Source organism: Pangasianodon hypophthalmus, chromosome 17, assembly GCF_027358585.1.
Source record: "Pangasianodon hypophthalmus isolate fPanHyp1 chromosome 17, fPanHyp1.pri, whole genome shotgun sequence".
In the NCBI taxonomy this organism is placed as follows: domain Eukaryota; kingdom Metazoa; phylum Chordata; class Actinopteri; order Siluriformes; family Pangasiidae; genus Pangasianodon; species Pangasianodon hypophthalmus.
Genome location: NC_069726.1, coordinates 21422994 through 21438360, shown reverse-complemented (window position 1 = coordinate 21438360; position 15367 = coordinate 21422994). Strand labels below are relative to the sequence as shown.

The 15367-nt window shown below is 40.6% G+C and overlaps 1 protein-coding gene across 4 annotated transcripts in view; it reads left to right on the top strand.

The window, feature by feature from the left end:
- Positions 1 to 14162, top strand: part of unc13bb (unc-13 homolog Bb (C. elegans)) — an 85673-nt gene extending 71511 nt beyond the window's left edge. For 3 of the 4 annotated variants that reach the window (XM_026942705.3, XM_026942704.3, XM_026942703.3), the window contains exons 29-39: positions 1250 to 1327; positions 1408 to 1485; positions 5333 to 5421; positions 6093 to 6239; positions 7324 to 7447; positions 7744 to 7794; positions 8493 to 8570; positions 8653 to 8800; positions 10803 to 10895; positions 11958 to 12117; positions 12635 to 14162. In XM_026942705.3, the coding sequence (XP_026798506.2) occupies positions 1250 to 1327; positions 1408 to 1485; positions 5333 to 5421; positions 6093 to 6239; positions 7324 to 7447; positions 7744 to 7794; positions 8493 to 8570; positions 8653 to 8800; positions 10803 to 10895; positions 11958 to 12117; positions 12635 to 12920 (1332 nt within the window). In that variant the 3' untranslated portion in view covers positions 12921 to 14162. Of the gene's footprint in view, positions 1 to 1249; positions 1328 to 1407; positions 1486 to 5332; positions 5422 to 6092; positions 6240 to 7323; positions 7448 to 7743; positions 7795 to 8492; positions 8571 to 8652; positions 8801 to 10106; positions 10190 to 10802; positions 10896 to 11957; positions 12118 to 12634 lie in introns of those variants that run through there. The other variant, XM_053241220.1, reaches the window with a different exon arrangement.
- The last annotated feature ends 1205 nt before the right edge of the window (positions 14163 to 15367 follow it).

Sequence of the window (15367 nt, the reverse complement as noted above, 5' to 3'; positions counted from 1 at the left end):
AGCTCCTGTTATCTCTTACATTATAGCAGATCCTTTTCTTTTGGTTAATATGACCAAAAAATTTTTAGCTTGGTATGTTACAGAGAAACGGCAAAACACAAATTCCTCTGTTCTGATGACTTTCCCATGGCAATAAACTTAAAGTTACAGCTATACCTCTGACTGTTACAAAGTGCTGATACTGGAGACTCCTTCCATAACTGTTAAACTAATGTTTCTGTACAAAAAAAACTTCACCATATCAAAGATTACACATTTTCCTTTGTTACATTACAACACATTATTTAAAATCTTGTTTTTAATTGGTTTATTACTTGTCTTAGAATATTAGTCTTTGGAGTGTCCGCCAAAGTCCCTGTTTAAGCTGTTACCATAGAAACGATGATGTATTAGAGCAAGTGCAGTAATATAAACCTGTGATTTGAATTACAGAACTACAGTCGGAGCTGCTGTTATATAATAGAATATTAATCAACTCTTAATGACAGATGAAAATATTAAAAAGTGCTGTGTTTTCAATAGGGTTATTAGACATGGCATGATTGGACAACCCTCTAGCCCAAACCTAACCCCAGATCAACTGTAACACTTGATTAACTCTTTCCCCAGGCTAGCTAAAATGTAACCCTTAACCAACCCAAAACTGTAGGCAGAAACTCTAGGCAACCCGCAACCTAGTCAAAAGTCCCACTCCAAGACAAAGCTGATTTTTATTGGAAGGCATGGTGGCTTAGTGGTTAGCGCTGTTGCCTTTCACCTCCAGAGTTCGGGGTCCGATTCCTGCCTCCTCCCTGTGTGCGCGGAGCTGGGTACTCCAGTTTCCTCCCCCAGTCCAAAGACATGCTTTGTAGGCTGATTGTCCCCCGCCTCGTGCCCCGAGTCCACTGGGATAGGCTCCAGGTTACCCCGTGACCCTGTGGATGGAGGGATGGATGGAGGAATACAGAGATTCTTCAAGTTCTCTTGCTTAAGACTTGGACATGGGCCTAGTCTTGTCCATTAACAACTCTATATAATAATATAACAAGCATGAAAACAAATGGGATGTATTATTGTGATGTTGATTTTATTTCCTTTAAAAAAAGATATTGGGAAAAACTTTAGGCAGTTGAGATTAACTCTGCCTAAATATCTCCAAGGTACTGAAGCAGCCTCAACTCAGACTCAACCCGGGTGCAACTGAGTAATTCTATTAGGCCCATCATCACAATATTGATATGAAACACTTGTAATGTATTTTTTCCATTAGACCATTGCCAAGGTCCTGCTGCAGTACAGTGCCATTCTGAAGAAGAGTTTCCCGTCCTACTGCGACAAGGAGAAGATTGTGAGTCTTTTCTACACACTGTGCTTTATGTTTATATGGATTTGCTGTTTTTTAACACAAACCCGTCTTCCCCCGAACAGCCCTGCGTCCTGATGAACAACGTACAACAGCTGCGAGTTCAGCTCGAGAAGATGTTTGAGTCAATGGGAGCTAAACAGGTAGGAGAAACACGACAGCTCACTTGAGAAATGAATGAGATGGATGGATGGATGAAGGCCTTGTCACAATGAAATACCATACTGTAAGAAGGTTTTTTGTCAGTTTAATGAGTGTGTGTGTTGTTTCTATGCGCTCTGAGACAGTATGATCTTCGCAGACAAAATGTGTTTGACTCTGAAAGCTCAGTCTGAAAGCTCATTCCTTTCTAGATGAGCTACCTTCGGCTAAGTGATTTCCCTAAATGCTTGTGATTGGATAAACCTCAAAAGAGGATCTGCTACAGAAGCCGAGCTGGTTCATGTTTCAAAAACTAGACAGCCAGTAAAAACTATGGCCAGACATTTTTCGGCTCTGCTGTAGTATTTGTTCAAGTACACACTTTGGTCCTCTGAAATAACTCTCTGGGTGCACATTCCCAGACAAGGGGAACAGATTCCATCCTTTCATGGTTTCTGGTTGTTCTTCTTCAGAGTATATTCACATACAGTTGTTGATGAAGCAAACAATTTTAACTTTTTGTATATTCACCTAAAACCAGGATAAAGTGTACGTTTTCGAAACTGCTACGAGATAACAATGGTCTAATCATGATCAGTTAGTAAGGCATATTTGCTCCTATCTTTTCTCCTCAGATTGCCACAGAGGAAATGAGGGTAATGAGAGTGTCTTATGCCTTCTCCATGCTGATACTGATTTGTTTAAAAAGCTGGTTTCACTTTAGTCCACACTGAAACATAGAAGTGATAGAAATACAGTCATGTTGAGTATTGGACACACTGACTGAATCTTTTCCACAAAGTGGGCCCCGCCTCCTGTATTGTTACTGACAAGCACCTAGGCCACGCCTCCTGTATTGTTACTGACAAGCACCTAGGCCAGGCCTCCTTCTTTGTTACTGACTAGCACCTGTGCCACCCCTCCTGCATTGTTACTGACAGGCACTTAGGCCATGCCTCCTTCATTGTTACTGACAGGCACCTATGCCACACCTCCTTCTCAGTGACTGACAAGCACATAGGCCACGCCTCTGTAATTGTGACTGACGGGCACTGAGGCCATGCCACGTTCAAATGGGCTGACAGTCACAAAAGCCATGCTTCCTTTCAATGGACTGACAGTCCCATAGGCCACGCCTGTCTTCAGTGACAGTCACATAAGCCACTCCCCCTTCCCACCCACTATATCAGCTGCTTGTCGTTGTAGTTTGTAGATATTTAGGAGCTTCTTAGTTTAAATTATAGTGAAGAATCCGTTTCCAGTGTAGAAGAATAATGACAAACCTTTGATAAGATTAATAGCTCTGCAGTTACACAGTGCTGTTCTTTCCCTTACTGAAGCTGGATGAGATAGTGGACCTTGAGCAGGAGGAGGACGAGCTGGAGGTGGGTGTGTGTGTGAGAGGTGGAGTAGTGACTCAGTGACTCATAAACAATTAGAGGAACTGACGTGGTCTATATGCAGTACATGCATACATTATCATTATATTGTTCCTTTATTGTCTTTATGTTGTCTGGCACATGTGTGTAGCTGGAGGAGGAGAAGGTTGGTGAGGACGGTGTAGTAACTGTAGGCTACGCTAGACTAGTCCTGATTATTCCATCAAGTTATTTAAAGTATGTAGAGTTCCTGTAGTTTGTGGTAATTCACTCTATAGTCAGGGCCAAGCTAGATTCAGATTCATAGTGGATTCTCTCTCTCTCTCTCTCTCTCTCTCTCTCCATCCCACTGCTTTATGGGTTCCGCATTGTTTTCCTCAATGTGTTTTTGTTTTTTTCTTTTCTATACACAGCATGACAGCAATGATGATAAGGTGGGTCTCAGATAAAGCACATATATACATCCATGTGCAGACATGCATGTGTATATCTCCAACCACAAAATGTACAGTCATGTACAGCATTAAAAAATGTGATTAATTAAAAAAACTTGAGTGCTTCAAGTTGAAAAATAGGATTAATTCTGTGCCAAAAGTAACAGACAGATTTTAAAGGTCTATCACAGTATTTTATCTGGAGCAGTAGGAATAATGTTGGTGTATGTGTAGAGTGCCCTCTAGTGACAGGCTGACAGAGCTGGTGTGTTGTCTCCCTCCTTCTCTCAGCTGTGTGACAGTGAGGATGAGGATGATGAAGGGGAGGAGATGGATAAGGTGATAGAATCAGCATTTTTTTCCCCCAGTGTGTGCCTGGACTGAGGTTGTCCTATGATTTTATGATGCCAGTTTCATCTCCTGAAGAATCATGACCTCCTCTGAGTGCTTGTGTTCTGATTAATCTGTGTGACACACACCTTAACACACACATTTCCCTCATACACTCCACTCACCCAGTGTAAATTCCCTGAACGTGACTTCCCACTAAACACACTACCCGAAGTAGTCTGTAGTCCATTTTAACCTTGCTATAATGTTTCCAAACTAACTCCAGCTTGTCCTTGAATGGATTTGTTTCTAACTTGTTTTTAAACCTTTTGTAGTTGCAATGAAAAGTTAGTGGTACTTGGTGGTCTGTGGAATAACAGGCGGTGGGTAACTTGCACTAATTTGCCAGTTAGGTAGTTGAAAACAATTTTTTTAGTTATTCAACAATTAGACTGTTCATGTATAGAGCAGACTTCAAGCTATGCTCGTACAAAGGTTGCTAGCTACCATTACCATAAAAATATACCATTTCATCCTTCACAATGTTTTGGTTGTATGTAGTAAAAGTATTGGTTTTAGATAACTGATGAAATAAAAATGATGAGTGTAGATGCTGCCTGTCTAATTGTCCCAAAACCCAAGTTCCCAATGGTGCTGTGTTCAACTTCACCTCGGAAGTGGGAAGTCAGAATGTGGAATTATGATATGGGTTCGAGTTACAACATGGTCGCCTCTATGTTTGTATTTTGTTTGTCTTAGCAACAAGCTAGCCAGCTAAAAGTGATGAGCTGTATAGTCGGTGTTACAGATTTAATAAGCAAATATATCTGTATGTTTGTTGATCTAAAGCATATTATATATTGTATTGACATTAAAACTCATTTAAAGGTACATGCACACTTAAAGGTAAGTGTGCATGTATTGTTAAATGAGTTATACTGATTTGACATCACGTGGTTGAGAGTTTTAGTCGAATGCAGCATTAAATCATGACTGACTGTTGCAACAGCATCAGCCAATGAGACAGTTTTATGCAAATCAGCTGCACCAGTTCTCTCACGTGATTGGACGAGCACTCAGGAAGGCTCTGTAGCAACAGCTCTCATTATGGATGAATGAATCATTTATAAAGAATGGACAGTCAGGCTTTTGTTTTCTCAAAGCGCTGCAGTCTGAGTCCATTTTGTACTATTATTATTATTTTTAAACCACTGAGAATGAGTGGTTTATTAAATAATGCAATAATTCTGTTCCTGTTGGCTCCCTGCCGTCCTTCCCACAATTAAGTACAGAACACAGCGGCATTGTATCAGTGTAGTATACAATGTATTACAATTATATCTACATTTTTTCCTACAAAGGTGGAGGTCAGAAGTACAGAGGTGGGTTCAGATGTATAGTGTGTGTGTCTGAGAAAGTAAATGAATCGTAGTGTGTATAATCATAATAAGCAAACACATTGTCCTTTCCTCTGGACTTATCAGTGAAGAGTTTCTCTCACATAGGATTTTGGGGATTTTGTGTTTTCCATCACACTGGGGTTCATGTTCACTTTCAGGTTGTCTGATTTTAATGAGGTCACTGGTGCAGCTGTTATAAAATGGCAGATGTTCATTTCAGGATGGTGTACCTGTGTAGAAACAGATGAAATAAGATTGATTGTTTTGTGTGTGTGTGTGTGTGTGTGTGTGTGTGTGTGCACGCAGATGGACACAGAAGCCAGTGACACCCTCAATGAGCTGCAGGTGAAGCTGAACAACGTGCTGGATGAGTTGAGCTCCACGTTTTCAAACACGTAATTCTTCACTTTATTAATTATACAAGCTGAGAGTGTGAGTGAACACAGCACTGTGTCTTATACACGCGGAGAGTGTGAGTGAACGCAGCACTGTGTCTTATACACGCTGAGTGTGAGTGAATGCAGCACCGTATCTTATACACGCTGAGAGTGTGAGTGAACGCAGCACCGTGTCTTATACACGCTGAGAGTGTGAGTGAACGCAGCACTGTGTCTTATACACGCTGAGAGTGAGTGAATGCAGCACCGTATCTTATACACGCGGAGAGTGTGAGTGAACGCAGCACTGTGTCTTATACACGCTGAGTGTGAGTGAATGCAGCACCGTATCTTATACACGCTGAGTGTGAGTGAACGCAGCACTGTGTCTTATACACGCTGAGAGTGTGAGTGAATGCAGCACTGTGTCTTATACACGCTGAGAGTGTGAGTGAACGCAGCACTGTGTCTTATACACGCTGAGTGTGAGTGAATGCAGCACTGTGTCTTATACACGCTGAGTGTGAGTGAATGCAGCACCGTATCTTATACACGCTGAGTGTGAGTGAACGCGGCACCGTATCTTATACACGCTGAGAGTGTGAGTGAACATAGCACTGTGTCTTATACACACTGAGAGTGTGAGTGAATGCAGCACTGTATAACACACCTACCTGCCGTCTGTGCAGTTTTCAGAGTCGTATCGACGAGTGCACACGGCAGATGGCGAGTCTGCTGTACCAGATTAAAGGGCCAGCGAACACCAACAGCCGAAACCAAGTGGAGGCCGATTCTGACAACATGCTCCGCCCCCTCATGGATTTCCTGGATGGAAAGTGTGTCCAATTTGCTTTCGTTTGTCCACCAAATGTTCACTTCAGAACTATAAAATAGCTATTTGCTGTATTTATGTGGTATGTGCAACAGCTTAAATACTTTTACAATGATTTTTAAAAACAGTGGAACTGCAGAATTACATTACAGTTACAATTTTGCCAGGAAAATTAAAGGAAATCGGTGGCAGTGTTTCACGCTGGTCAAGTAAAAGTGCTGTTTCCACAAAAACATGAAAAAAAGTGAGCCAAATTAAGGAAGCTGAGAGCAACAGAGTTCTTTACTTGGCCATTTTGTGGCAGAAACACTACACAGTGAGTCTAATTTATGATTAAGCTACAGTAGGCTAGCTTTTGCTTGCACTTTGTTAGTAGGGTTGAAATGAAGTGATGGCATTCCAGTCACTGCGTTAACACTTTTACAAAGAAAATACATGGGCAATTGCAGAGTTTTGGATGTGACACTCGCATTGCAAATCTCACAGCAGACACTTAGGACCAGTGAGTCAGTTTGAATATGCTCTCATTTATCCTATTAAGGATAATGCAGACAAATCTTAAAAAACTCGTGTATTAATTTATGCCCTTCAAATACACGGCAGTGAGCGAGCTGTGGGAATATTTTGAATTAAATTCTTGTACGGGGAAAAAAATCAAGTATACGGCTGGTTTATAAAAACACAAAGTACGATGCTTAAATTAAAGCGGGAAAAATCCTCATGAACTTAAAGTTTAAACAGAAATCATCCAAATTGGAATTCAAAATATAAAAAATATGAAAATTAATTTTAGTCTGAAAATTCTGAAATTTTTTTCTAAATTTTTTCTTAATTTTAAGACAAAAATTAATTAAAAAAAAAAAATAGGGATAAACTTGTGTGTTATAATTTTAATGCTAAAATTTATTTTAAAAATATTAGAAATGAACCTGTGTGTTATAAGTTCTACAAGTGATCAGTGATGTCCAGATCAAGTGCAGATTATATAGAATGCAATAAAAGCCCACCTCATCCTCACAGTTATGTATCTTTATGGACAACCATGTGTGTGTGTGTATGTGTGTGTGTGCACGTGCATGTGCGTTCAGTCTGATGCTGTTTGCATCGGTGTGTGAGAAGACGGTTCTGAAGCGGGTTCTGAAGGAGTTGTGGAGGATTGTGATGAACAGTCTAGAGAAGACCATCGTCCTGCCTCAAGGCAACGACAGCTTCGTAAGATTTTCACTTCCTCACTCACTCCGTGATACACACTATACACACACTTTCACATTCATTGTGGACGCTATACGTCAAAGACATCAGCAAAGTAAATATAGATAAAAAACATTATTGTTTATTTAATGTTTATTTTATGCTTTTCTAAAATAATACAGCTAATATTCAGTGAGATTTTTAATAAAATACCTCTTGACTCCATTTTAGTTCATTCTTAAAATATTTGGTTATTTTTACTTTAGGTTCATATCAATAACTCATTATAATTTCTTTCTTTGCTGCCTCTCTCACAGGGCAACATATTTTCTGCAGCGAAAGATCTCGGCCAGCTCTCCAAGCTCAAGGTAGCGACATATAAAATGGCTTCACTTTAAACACAGAGCGCTTTCCAATGCTCAGATTAACGCCTGCTTGATTCCTCGATCCTGCATCCTTCAGCCCATGACTCGGACGTCGAACAAAGATCAAAGCTCTATCTTTGAGGATGTATAAATTTTTAAGAAGATGCTCAGTGAAATCTGACCACATAAAAGACATAAAAATGATATTAAAAAGATATAAAAAGTATGCAGCCCGTACTCTCCACTAATCTGAATTCGTCTTTAGCAGTGATGGACAAAGTACTGAGAAATTCTACTTAAGTGAAAGAAAAGATAATATGTCAAAATCTTACTCAATTAAAAGACAAAAGTAAAGTGTCAAGTCAAGTGAGCCCATTCCATTGATAGATAGCGTGATTGGCTGGATGAGAGAAGAACAGACCTTTGAGATTTGTAACCGGCACTTTGATGGTCTAAGAATGTAAGAAGTAACAAGTAATTTTTCTTGGAAATGTAGCTAAGAGTACAATTATTCAGTTTACTCAAGTAAGTATAAATATGGCACAATAATGAAATAAAACTGCTCAAGTATTGTCCATCAACAGCTATTTCAACTATTTCATAGTTTCAGAATTTCTCAGCTTATCCTTGTATAATAGTAGTAAGATGATTCATATTTATCATTCAGTAAATAAGTAATGTATGTTGCTCTCTAACTGCAGGATCACATGTCTGGGGAAGCCAAAAGCCTCACGCCTAAGCAGTGTGCAGTCATGGACGTGGCACTGGACACCATAAAGGTATCAGAAACATCAGTCCATGACTCATTCAGCAGTGTCCTGTAGTCCATGATTAGCTTCATGTATCCTTTTCTCCCCTCAGCAATACTTCCATGCTGGAGGAAACGGGTTAAAGAAGGCTTTCCTGGAGAAGAGTGCCGAGCTCTCGTCACTCCGTCACGCCCTCTCCCTTTATACACAGACCACCGACACACTCATCAAGACCTTCGTCACCACACAGCACGCTCAGAGTATGACTCTCTCTCTTTCCATCTCTCTCTCACAATCGCTCGCTGCACACTTATAGCGTTTTTCCTTCAGACAGTGCACTTTTTTCAGAATGGTACCGTCTGTAATCTTGCATAAAATCTAGTACACGCTTAAACAGTCGACTAACGAAGTATTCGTTATGTAACCCCCTAAACAGATTAGTAAAATGCTATTTTACATGGAAATATATGTTGTGATGTTGCTCTTCTTCCTCTCAGGAGGAACTATTGAGCACACGACATAACCAGTTTGTCATACAGTGACAAGTGAGTCAAACAAAGCAGTGGGGTGCCAATACTTTAATCTTAGTGAAAGTGAGGAGAATACTGAGTTCAAACTTTGTCACACAGTGTTAAAATAGAACAAAAGCAAGAGGTTGAATCTCAGACAGTGTTCTACTGGCCATAAAGTGCAGTAAATATGTTCTACAATGCCATTATGTTGTACCCTAAGTAGTGAGCATATATAGTGAATAGGAAGCCATTTGGTGTTTGCCCTGATTTTACAATGCAGTTTTTACATGAATCATGGTTAAATATGGTTAAAGTCAGTTTAACCAACAACAAGAAAACATTGCTTTGGGTAAATAAATAAAATAAATCTTAATAGATAATAATAATAAATTATAAATAATAAATCTGCATTTGTGTCTGTATTTATTTTAGCATAAATGTTATGCTCGTTGTTTTTCTCCTAATGAGATTTAAAGAACCTTCTCAGTTGCTGCACTACTCCTGAAGATCGCTGCGCTACTGTCGAGTAGTAAAGCTGCTTCAGCCAGAGACATTATTGGGACAATTCTGCGATGACGCGTTTGACGGATTGTGTTTTAAAGCTCCGCCCACATGCCCCCAGTTCAGTATGAATGGTACTTAGCAAGATATTGAAAACCAAATTCAGCATGGTTACGTGGTTACAGTATGGCTCAGGTCTGATCTTTTATTTGCTACAATGCCATGCCGCACTGCCTGATGGGAAACGTACTGTAAAATCAGGATACTACTGTACAAGTGAGTTCACACTCTCTGTGGTGCTCAGAGTTTCATTATGATCCAGTGGCCATTAGGGGTCACTGCTGAGTCCAGTCTGCTTTCCTCCTGAACCAGTTTCTGCCTTTTATTATCTTCACCTTGCTGTGGAAAGGGAACCTCTGTCCCAGCTCTTTACGCTCTCTGAGTCTCAGTTCTCTGCTGTCTCCTGCATTGTTTTTCCTCTCATCTTCTCTGCTTCTTCATGACTATCTCTTTCCCTGTGCTGTGCTTTTTTCTGCTGCTTTTTTTACCCCAGTACATGGTGGGAAAGGGATGAGGATTACGTCTAGTGAGAAAGTCCAGCCATCCAGGGGTAGGTCCTAATGTGATGCCCTTTGACACCCCCCCTCCCCCCCCAAGTTCACCTACAGCCTGTGTCTTCTCCTCATTTCAGTTATATTTTTGATATTTTAGTTATATTTATGAGTTGATGATATTCAGTATGCTAACATCATTGCTCACATTCCTAAAGGCAAAAAGAACGTCACACGCTTTCTCTTTTTTACACCAATCAGTCATGTTAGACATGTCAGGCCAGTTTGGCACACAAACTGCAATGTTCAATTGAGTGCGTAAGTTTGTGCCCCCCCCCCCGAAATTGGAATTCTGTTACACGAAACCATTAACAGTATGAGTCTATCCTACAAGACAAGCCAAAATGCAAGATAAAATCAACAGAAAAATAGGTTTATCCCAATGGATATGCAATCTTTTTGCACTTCACTGTTTGATGAGAGCTTGCATTATGTGTGCTAATTTGTTTTTTATTTAACCATGAAGCCTCACACACACCAAAACCCTTGTGAATATGACTGTGAATGTCTTCATCAGCTGGAGTGATGATTTGGTCTGATATGTTTGTTGAAACTTCTTGGTACTCTGGCCTGGTGAACAGAATTACAGTATGCTGTCTTCTGAATGTGTGTGTGTGTGTGTGTGTGTGTGTGTGTAGGCTCGGGTGTGGAGAAACCAGTGGGAGAGGTGTCCATACAGATCGATCTGTTCACTCATCCAGGCACAGGAGAGCACAAGGTCACGGTTAAAGGTCAGTACCACTGCACACAAGATCAAGCCTCGTTATCATTATAGCAACAGCTCATGCACAGAGAATGTAACGATTTCTGTAAGGAGATTTTTATTTAACATTTGTGGAAGGAGTCTCTAGTGTCAGTGCTTTGTAACAGTCGGAGGTAAAGCTCTTCTGGGAAAGTTTTCAGGACAGACCAGTTTACACTTTGTGGTTTCTTGGTAACATGACAAGCTGCATTTTTTTTTTGTCTTATTAACTTTGAGAGGCTGGTGAGGGAACAACTGTTTGTGATAACAGGAGAAAACTTCTTTCACAGACGTTCCACAACCTTAAATTTAGCTTTAATTGGCTAAAAGGTAACGTGTAATTGCTGTAGTAGAAGAGAAATAAAACACTTCTAGACATGCTGCTATTGGAAAATAATCAACTTCTGAGTGGTAACAGTAACTCCACTTCATCACACCACCCTGCTGTTGATTTTTTTTTTTTTTTTGATGTATAACAGCACAACCCAAGTGTATTATTATAAACCTATTAGACACCAATAACGATTTCTGTTTTCAGCAGCATGAAAATGTTTTTTAACCTTGCATTAGGCTGCTTGCTAAAAGCACTAGTCAGATTTTCCTTAGTTTATTATGCTTATTTAATACAAGCCAGCAAATAGTAATATAAGTAATGCATGCTTACCATGCAGTAAATGAGACAATTCAAACTTTCCTTCATTGTAAGAATTTTTGGATCATGTATATTTTTCCTTGTTCATGACCTTGAGATTGTTGGTTACCAGAAGTACTAATGTTCCACAGCATTTTGCATACTTTATTATTAAAAGGAATTATTCTTTACATTAATTAGATTGTTCACATTGAATATAATGACTCCATACAGTGAGTATTTTTTTTCTGTCCAAATTGTTCAGTGAAGTGAAAATGAAAGCTTGCATTAAAGTAGCTCGTAGCCAACAAAACACGATTCTAGTTTTCATCAACTGAAATAAATATTGTTAATTTTTAGGCTCTGTTAATCCTCTGTAATTAACCTGACTTATCCCCGTTGCTTCTTACCCGTGTTCAGTGGTGGCAGCGAACGATCTGAGGTGGCAGACATCCGGAATGTTCCGTCCCTTCGTGGAGGTGACGATGATCGGGCCTCACCTCAGCGACAAGAAACGCAAATTCACCACCAAATCCAAGAACAACAGCTGGGCACCGAAATTCAACGAGACCTTCCACTTGTGAGTGAAAGAGATCGTTCCCTCTGTAGTTCCGTCTGAGTTGGGGAAAAAGACCACTATATGAAATGGTGGAGTAGAGTTTATGTTGTCATATACAGTCCAGATCATAATTATTGGCACCCTGTATGAATTCAGTGAGCCAGAATTATTATTCAATTTATTATTCAAAGTTTATTTTCTATTTTAGTCAATTCATTTTCTTTTTGAATTGTATTGCGTTAACTGCCCTTTCAATATGTAAAGCTGTATCACTAACCCAGTGAGTGAAAGCTAATTTAGTAAACATAGCTACAGTGATAAACGCTAAGAGTCTCAGATGCTGAGCTTCTGGCTGAGCACCGTCAATCAAACTTTCTCATTGATATATTAGGCCACACCCGTCAGAACAGTTCTCTCTTGGTGTTTTTGCAGTGTTTTCCATATTTTTTTGAGTTTTGGATTATTTTTTTAAATCAACTTTGGCATAATGCAGCCATTTTTACTACTGTACTACTGTGTGTCTTTGTGTGAATGACAGTATCCTGGGGAACGAGGACGGTCCGGAGTGTTACGAGCTGCAGGTGTGTGTGAAGGACTACTGTTTTGGCCGAGCAGACCGCGTGGTGGGCATCGCCGTCATCCAGCTGCGGGACGTGGCTCAGCGAGCGAGCTGCGCCTGCTGGTGTCCTCTGGGCTCGCAGGTGCACATGGACGACACGGGGCTGACCGTGCTGCGCATCCTGTCCCAGCGCTCAGGAGACGAGGTGGCCAGAGAGTTCGTCAAGCTCAAATCCGAAACCCGCTCTGCCGAGGAGGGGAGATGAACTTAACCTCAGAGAAGGGATGAAGAATGACAGGATGGACAGATGATGTTAGTGCTTTTTGTTAGTATTGGAAGGATCCATGGGTGAGGAGTTTCTCCTGTCCAGTTTCCTGTGTTATGGAAGTGAAGGATGGAGGACGAGTTTACTAGAACCTCCTGTCCTTCCATTCATCCACTGAGACACCTTTTTAAAAAGCAAGCAGCTTTTCTTTAATATGATCTCTCTCTCTCTCTCTCTCTCTCTCTCTCTCTCTCTCTCTCACTGTGTGTGTCTCTCTACCACAAGTGATATTTTATCTCAGTCACACTCTTACTTTCTCTTAATGTTTTGGCCTTTGCCTACTGTATATGTGTAAATACGTGTGTGTGTGTGTGTGTGTGTGTGTGTGTGTGTGTATATGAGTGAGATAAGCCTCAAACAGTCCAATACACAGGGTCCCTATTTGTATTGTGCACTTTTTCACTAACCTCTATTTTACCATGTCTATATAAATGCCTTATTTTGTCAAATGTGTCAAATCTGTAGTTTTATTTTACTTCTCATCACTGGAGGAATTTTTTGTATTTAAGCATTTTACAGTGTGTTTCTCTCTGAATAATATGGTACATGAACCCGAACCCGACTCAGAATCCTGATATGTCTGGTCAGTAACCGTGTGCCTTCTGAACTACATCCAGGCTGTGTGTTTTTCAGACGACGGATGATCTTTCTGCTCTCAGTCTCTTCAGCAGCAGTAGATAGAGCGAAGAGACTTAAAGGAGCCTTTCATACAAATTCCGTATTAAAATAACCATCAGGTATGTGCAGGTAGTACAGTTTTATATTATGATCACTTAAAGGGGCGGTGTGTAATTTTTAGAGCCCACCAGCCAACACTAATGCCACTGTTAAAGCGATGTACACCACATGGATTAACCGGGGGCGGGGCTTATTTCCATTGTGTGATGCAAATAACAATTTTTCAAGGTTATGTTAGAAGCTGTATGGATTTTCTACATCTAGAAACACTGTTAAATATTACCGACTGCACCTTTAACCTGTTCCACAATATTACGAGAACCGTTCTCTATCAGATGAGCGAGGGATTTCACTCTGTTAGCGAGCTCTCACTCTGTCTGCATAAGCATTACGACATGGCCAGTGTTTGATACGTTTATTTTCAGTGAAACGTTGTGTTTGTTAATGAGATGTGTTGGTAAAAAAAAAAGTGCCAAATGAATAAAATGTGTGAGGACAAATATGGACATTTGTGTTTGGTGCAGTAATGTGAAACACAACACTACATATTAGTACATGTACGTGTGAAATAAGTCATTTACATGAGAGAAGAGACATTTCTGTCAGCTCTCTAACACAAATCAAACAGGGATCATAGCAAAGTATGAGCAGGGAGGTGGGGACAGAGACGAGGCCTGGGGTAGTGGGACACCGAACAGCTCTTTTGACAGACAAATTCAGGCAAAAATAATATTATAATGTATGCACAAAGTGGATCCCTGGAAGACCAGTGGTTAGGCCACAGTGCTCTTACTGCTACGGCCCGGGCTCGATTCCTGGCCAGGGAGCCGACCCCAGCCACTGGGGTTGTGTGCTACAGTGCGCCCTCAGTGCTGGTCCCAAGCCCGGATAAAATTGGGGAGGGTTGCGTCAGGAAGGGCATCCAGCATAAAAACTGTGCCAAATCAAATACTCGGACCAATGATCCGCTGTGGCGACCCCTAACGGGAGCAGCCAAAAGAGGAACAACAACAATGTATGCACAAAGTCATAATGGCTGCTGAATGGTGCAACAGTGTGATCAAAAAAGTATCAAACCCATGGCAGCCCCTTTTCTGAAGTTTACAGTGATGCCATTATCATTTGGAGAAGATGCTTTGATCCCTAATAGCCATCTCAGCTCAGTATTTTGGCTCAGTCTAGCAGCTCACATGTACTAAAAACACAGCAACCCAAAACACACAGCATGTTCAATTAACTTCCTGCAGTTGAGTTGATTCAGAGTCAAATCAATTTCTCACTGGAGTTCACCTGGAAGCGACCTCGCTCAGACGCTCTCCGAGTGTGGTTGTTGTTCTGACTTGCCTAAAGAACGGCACTGAGGCGGAGAACACACCAGGGGTCCTTTCAAACTGACTAAACACCACATATGTGAAAGCAGACTTGGTGAAAATTCAGTTCGTTACACCAAACACACCTACGAACAAATGGATCCAATCCAGACGGCACAACACAGATTAATTTTTTCCTGGTGATGGTGGGGTCCATTGAAATCATCCCTCTAGTGACACAGAGACATGTTCATGTGTTTGACTTCACTACAAAGCAGCCTTAATTAATTAATATTGTGTTAATTATCAGGTGAAATCGTTAGCTGTTTTGTAGTTTGTGAAGTAAATCAGAACTTTATGTTGTGTCTTCATGTGTGCGTGTGTGTGTGTGTTATTTTC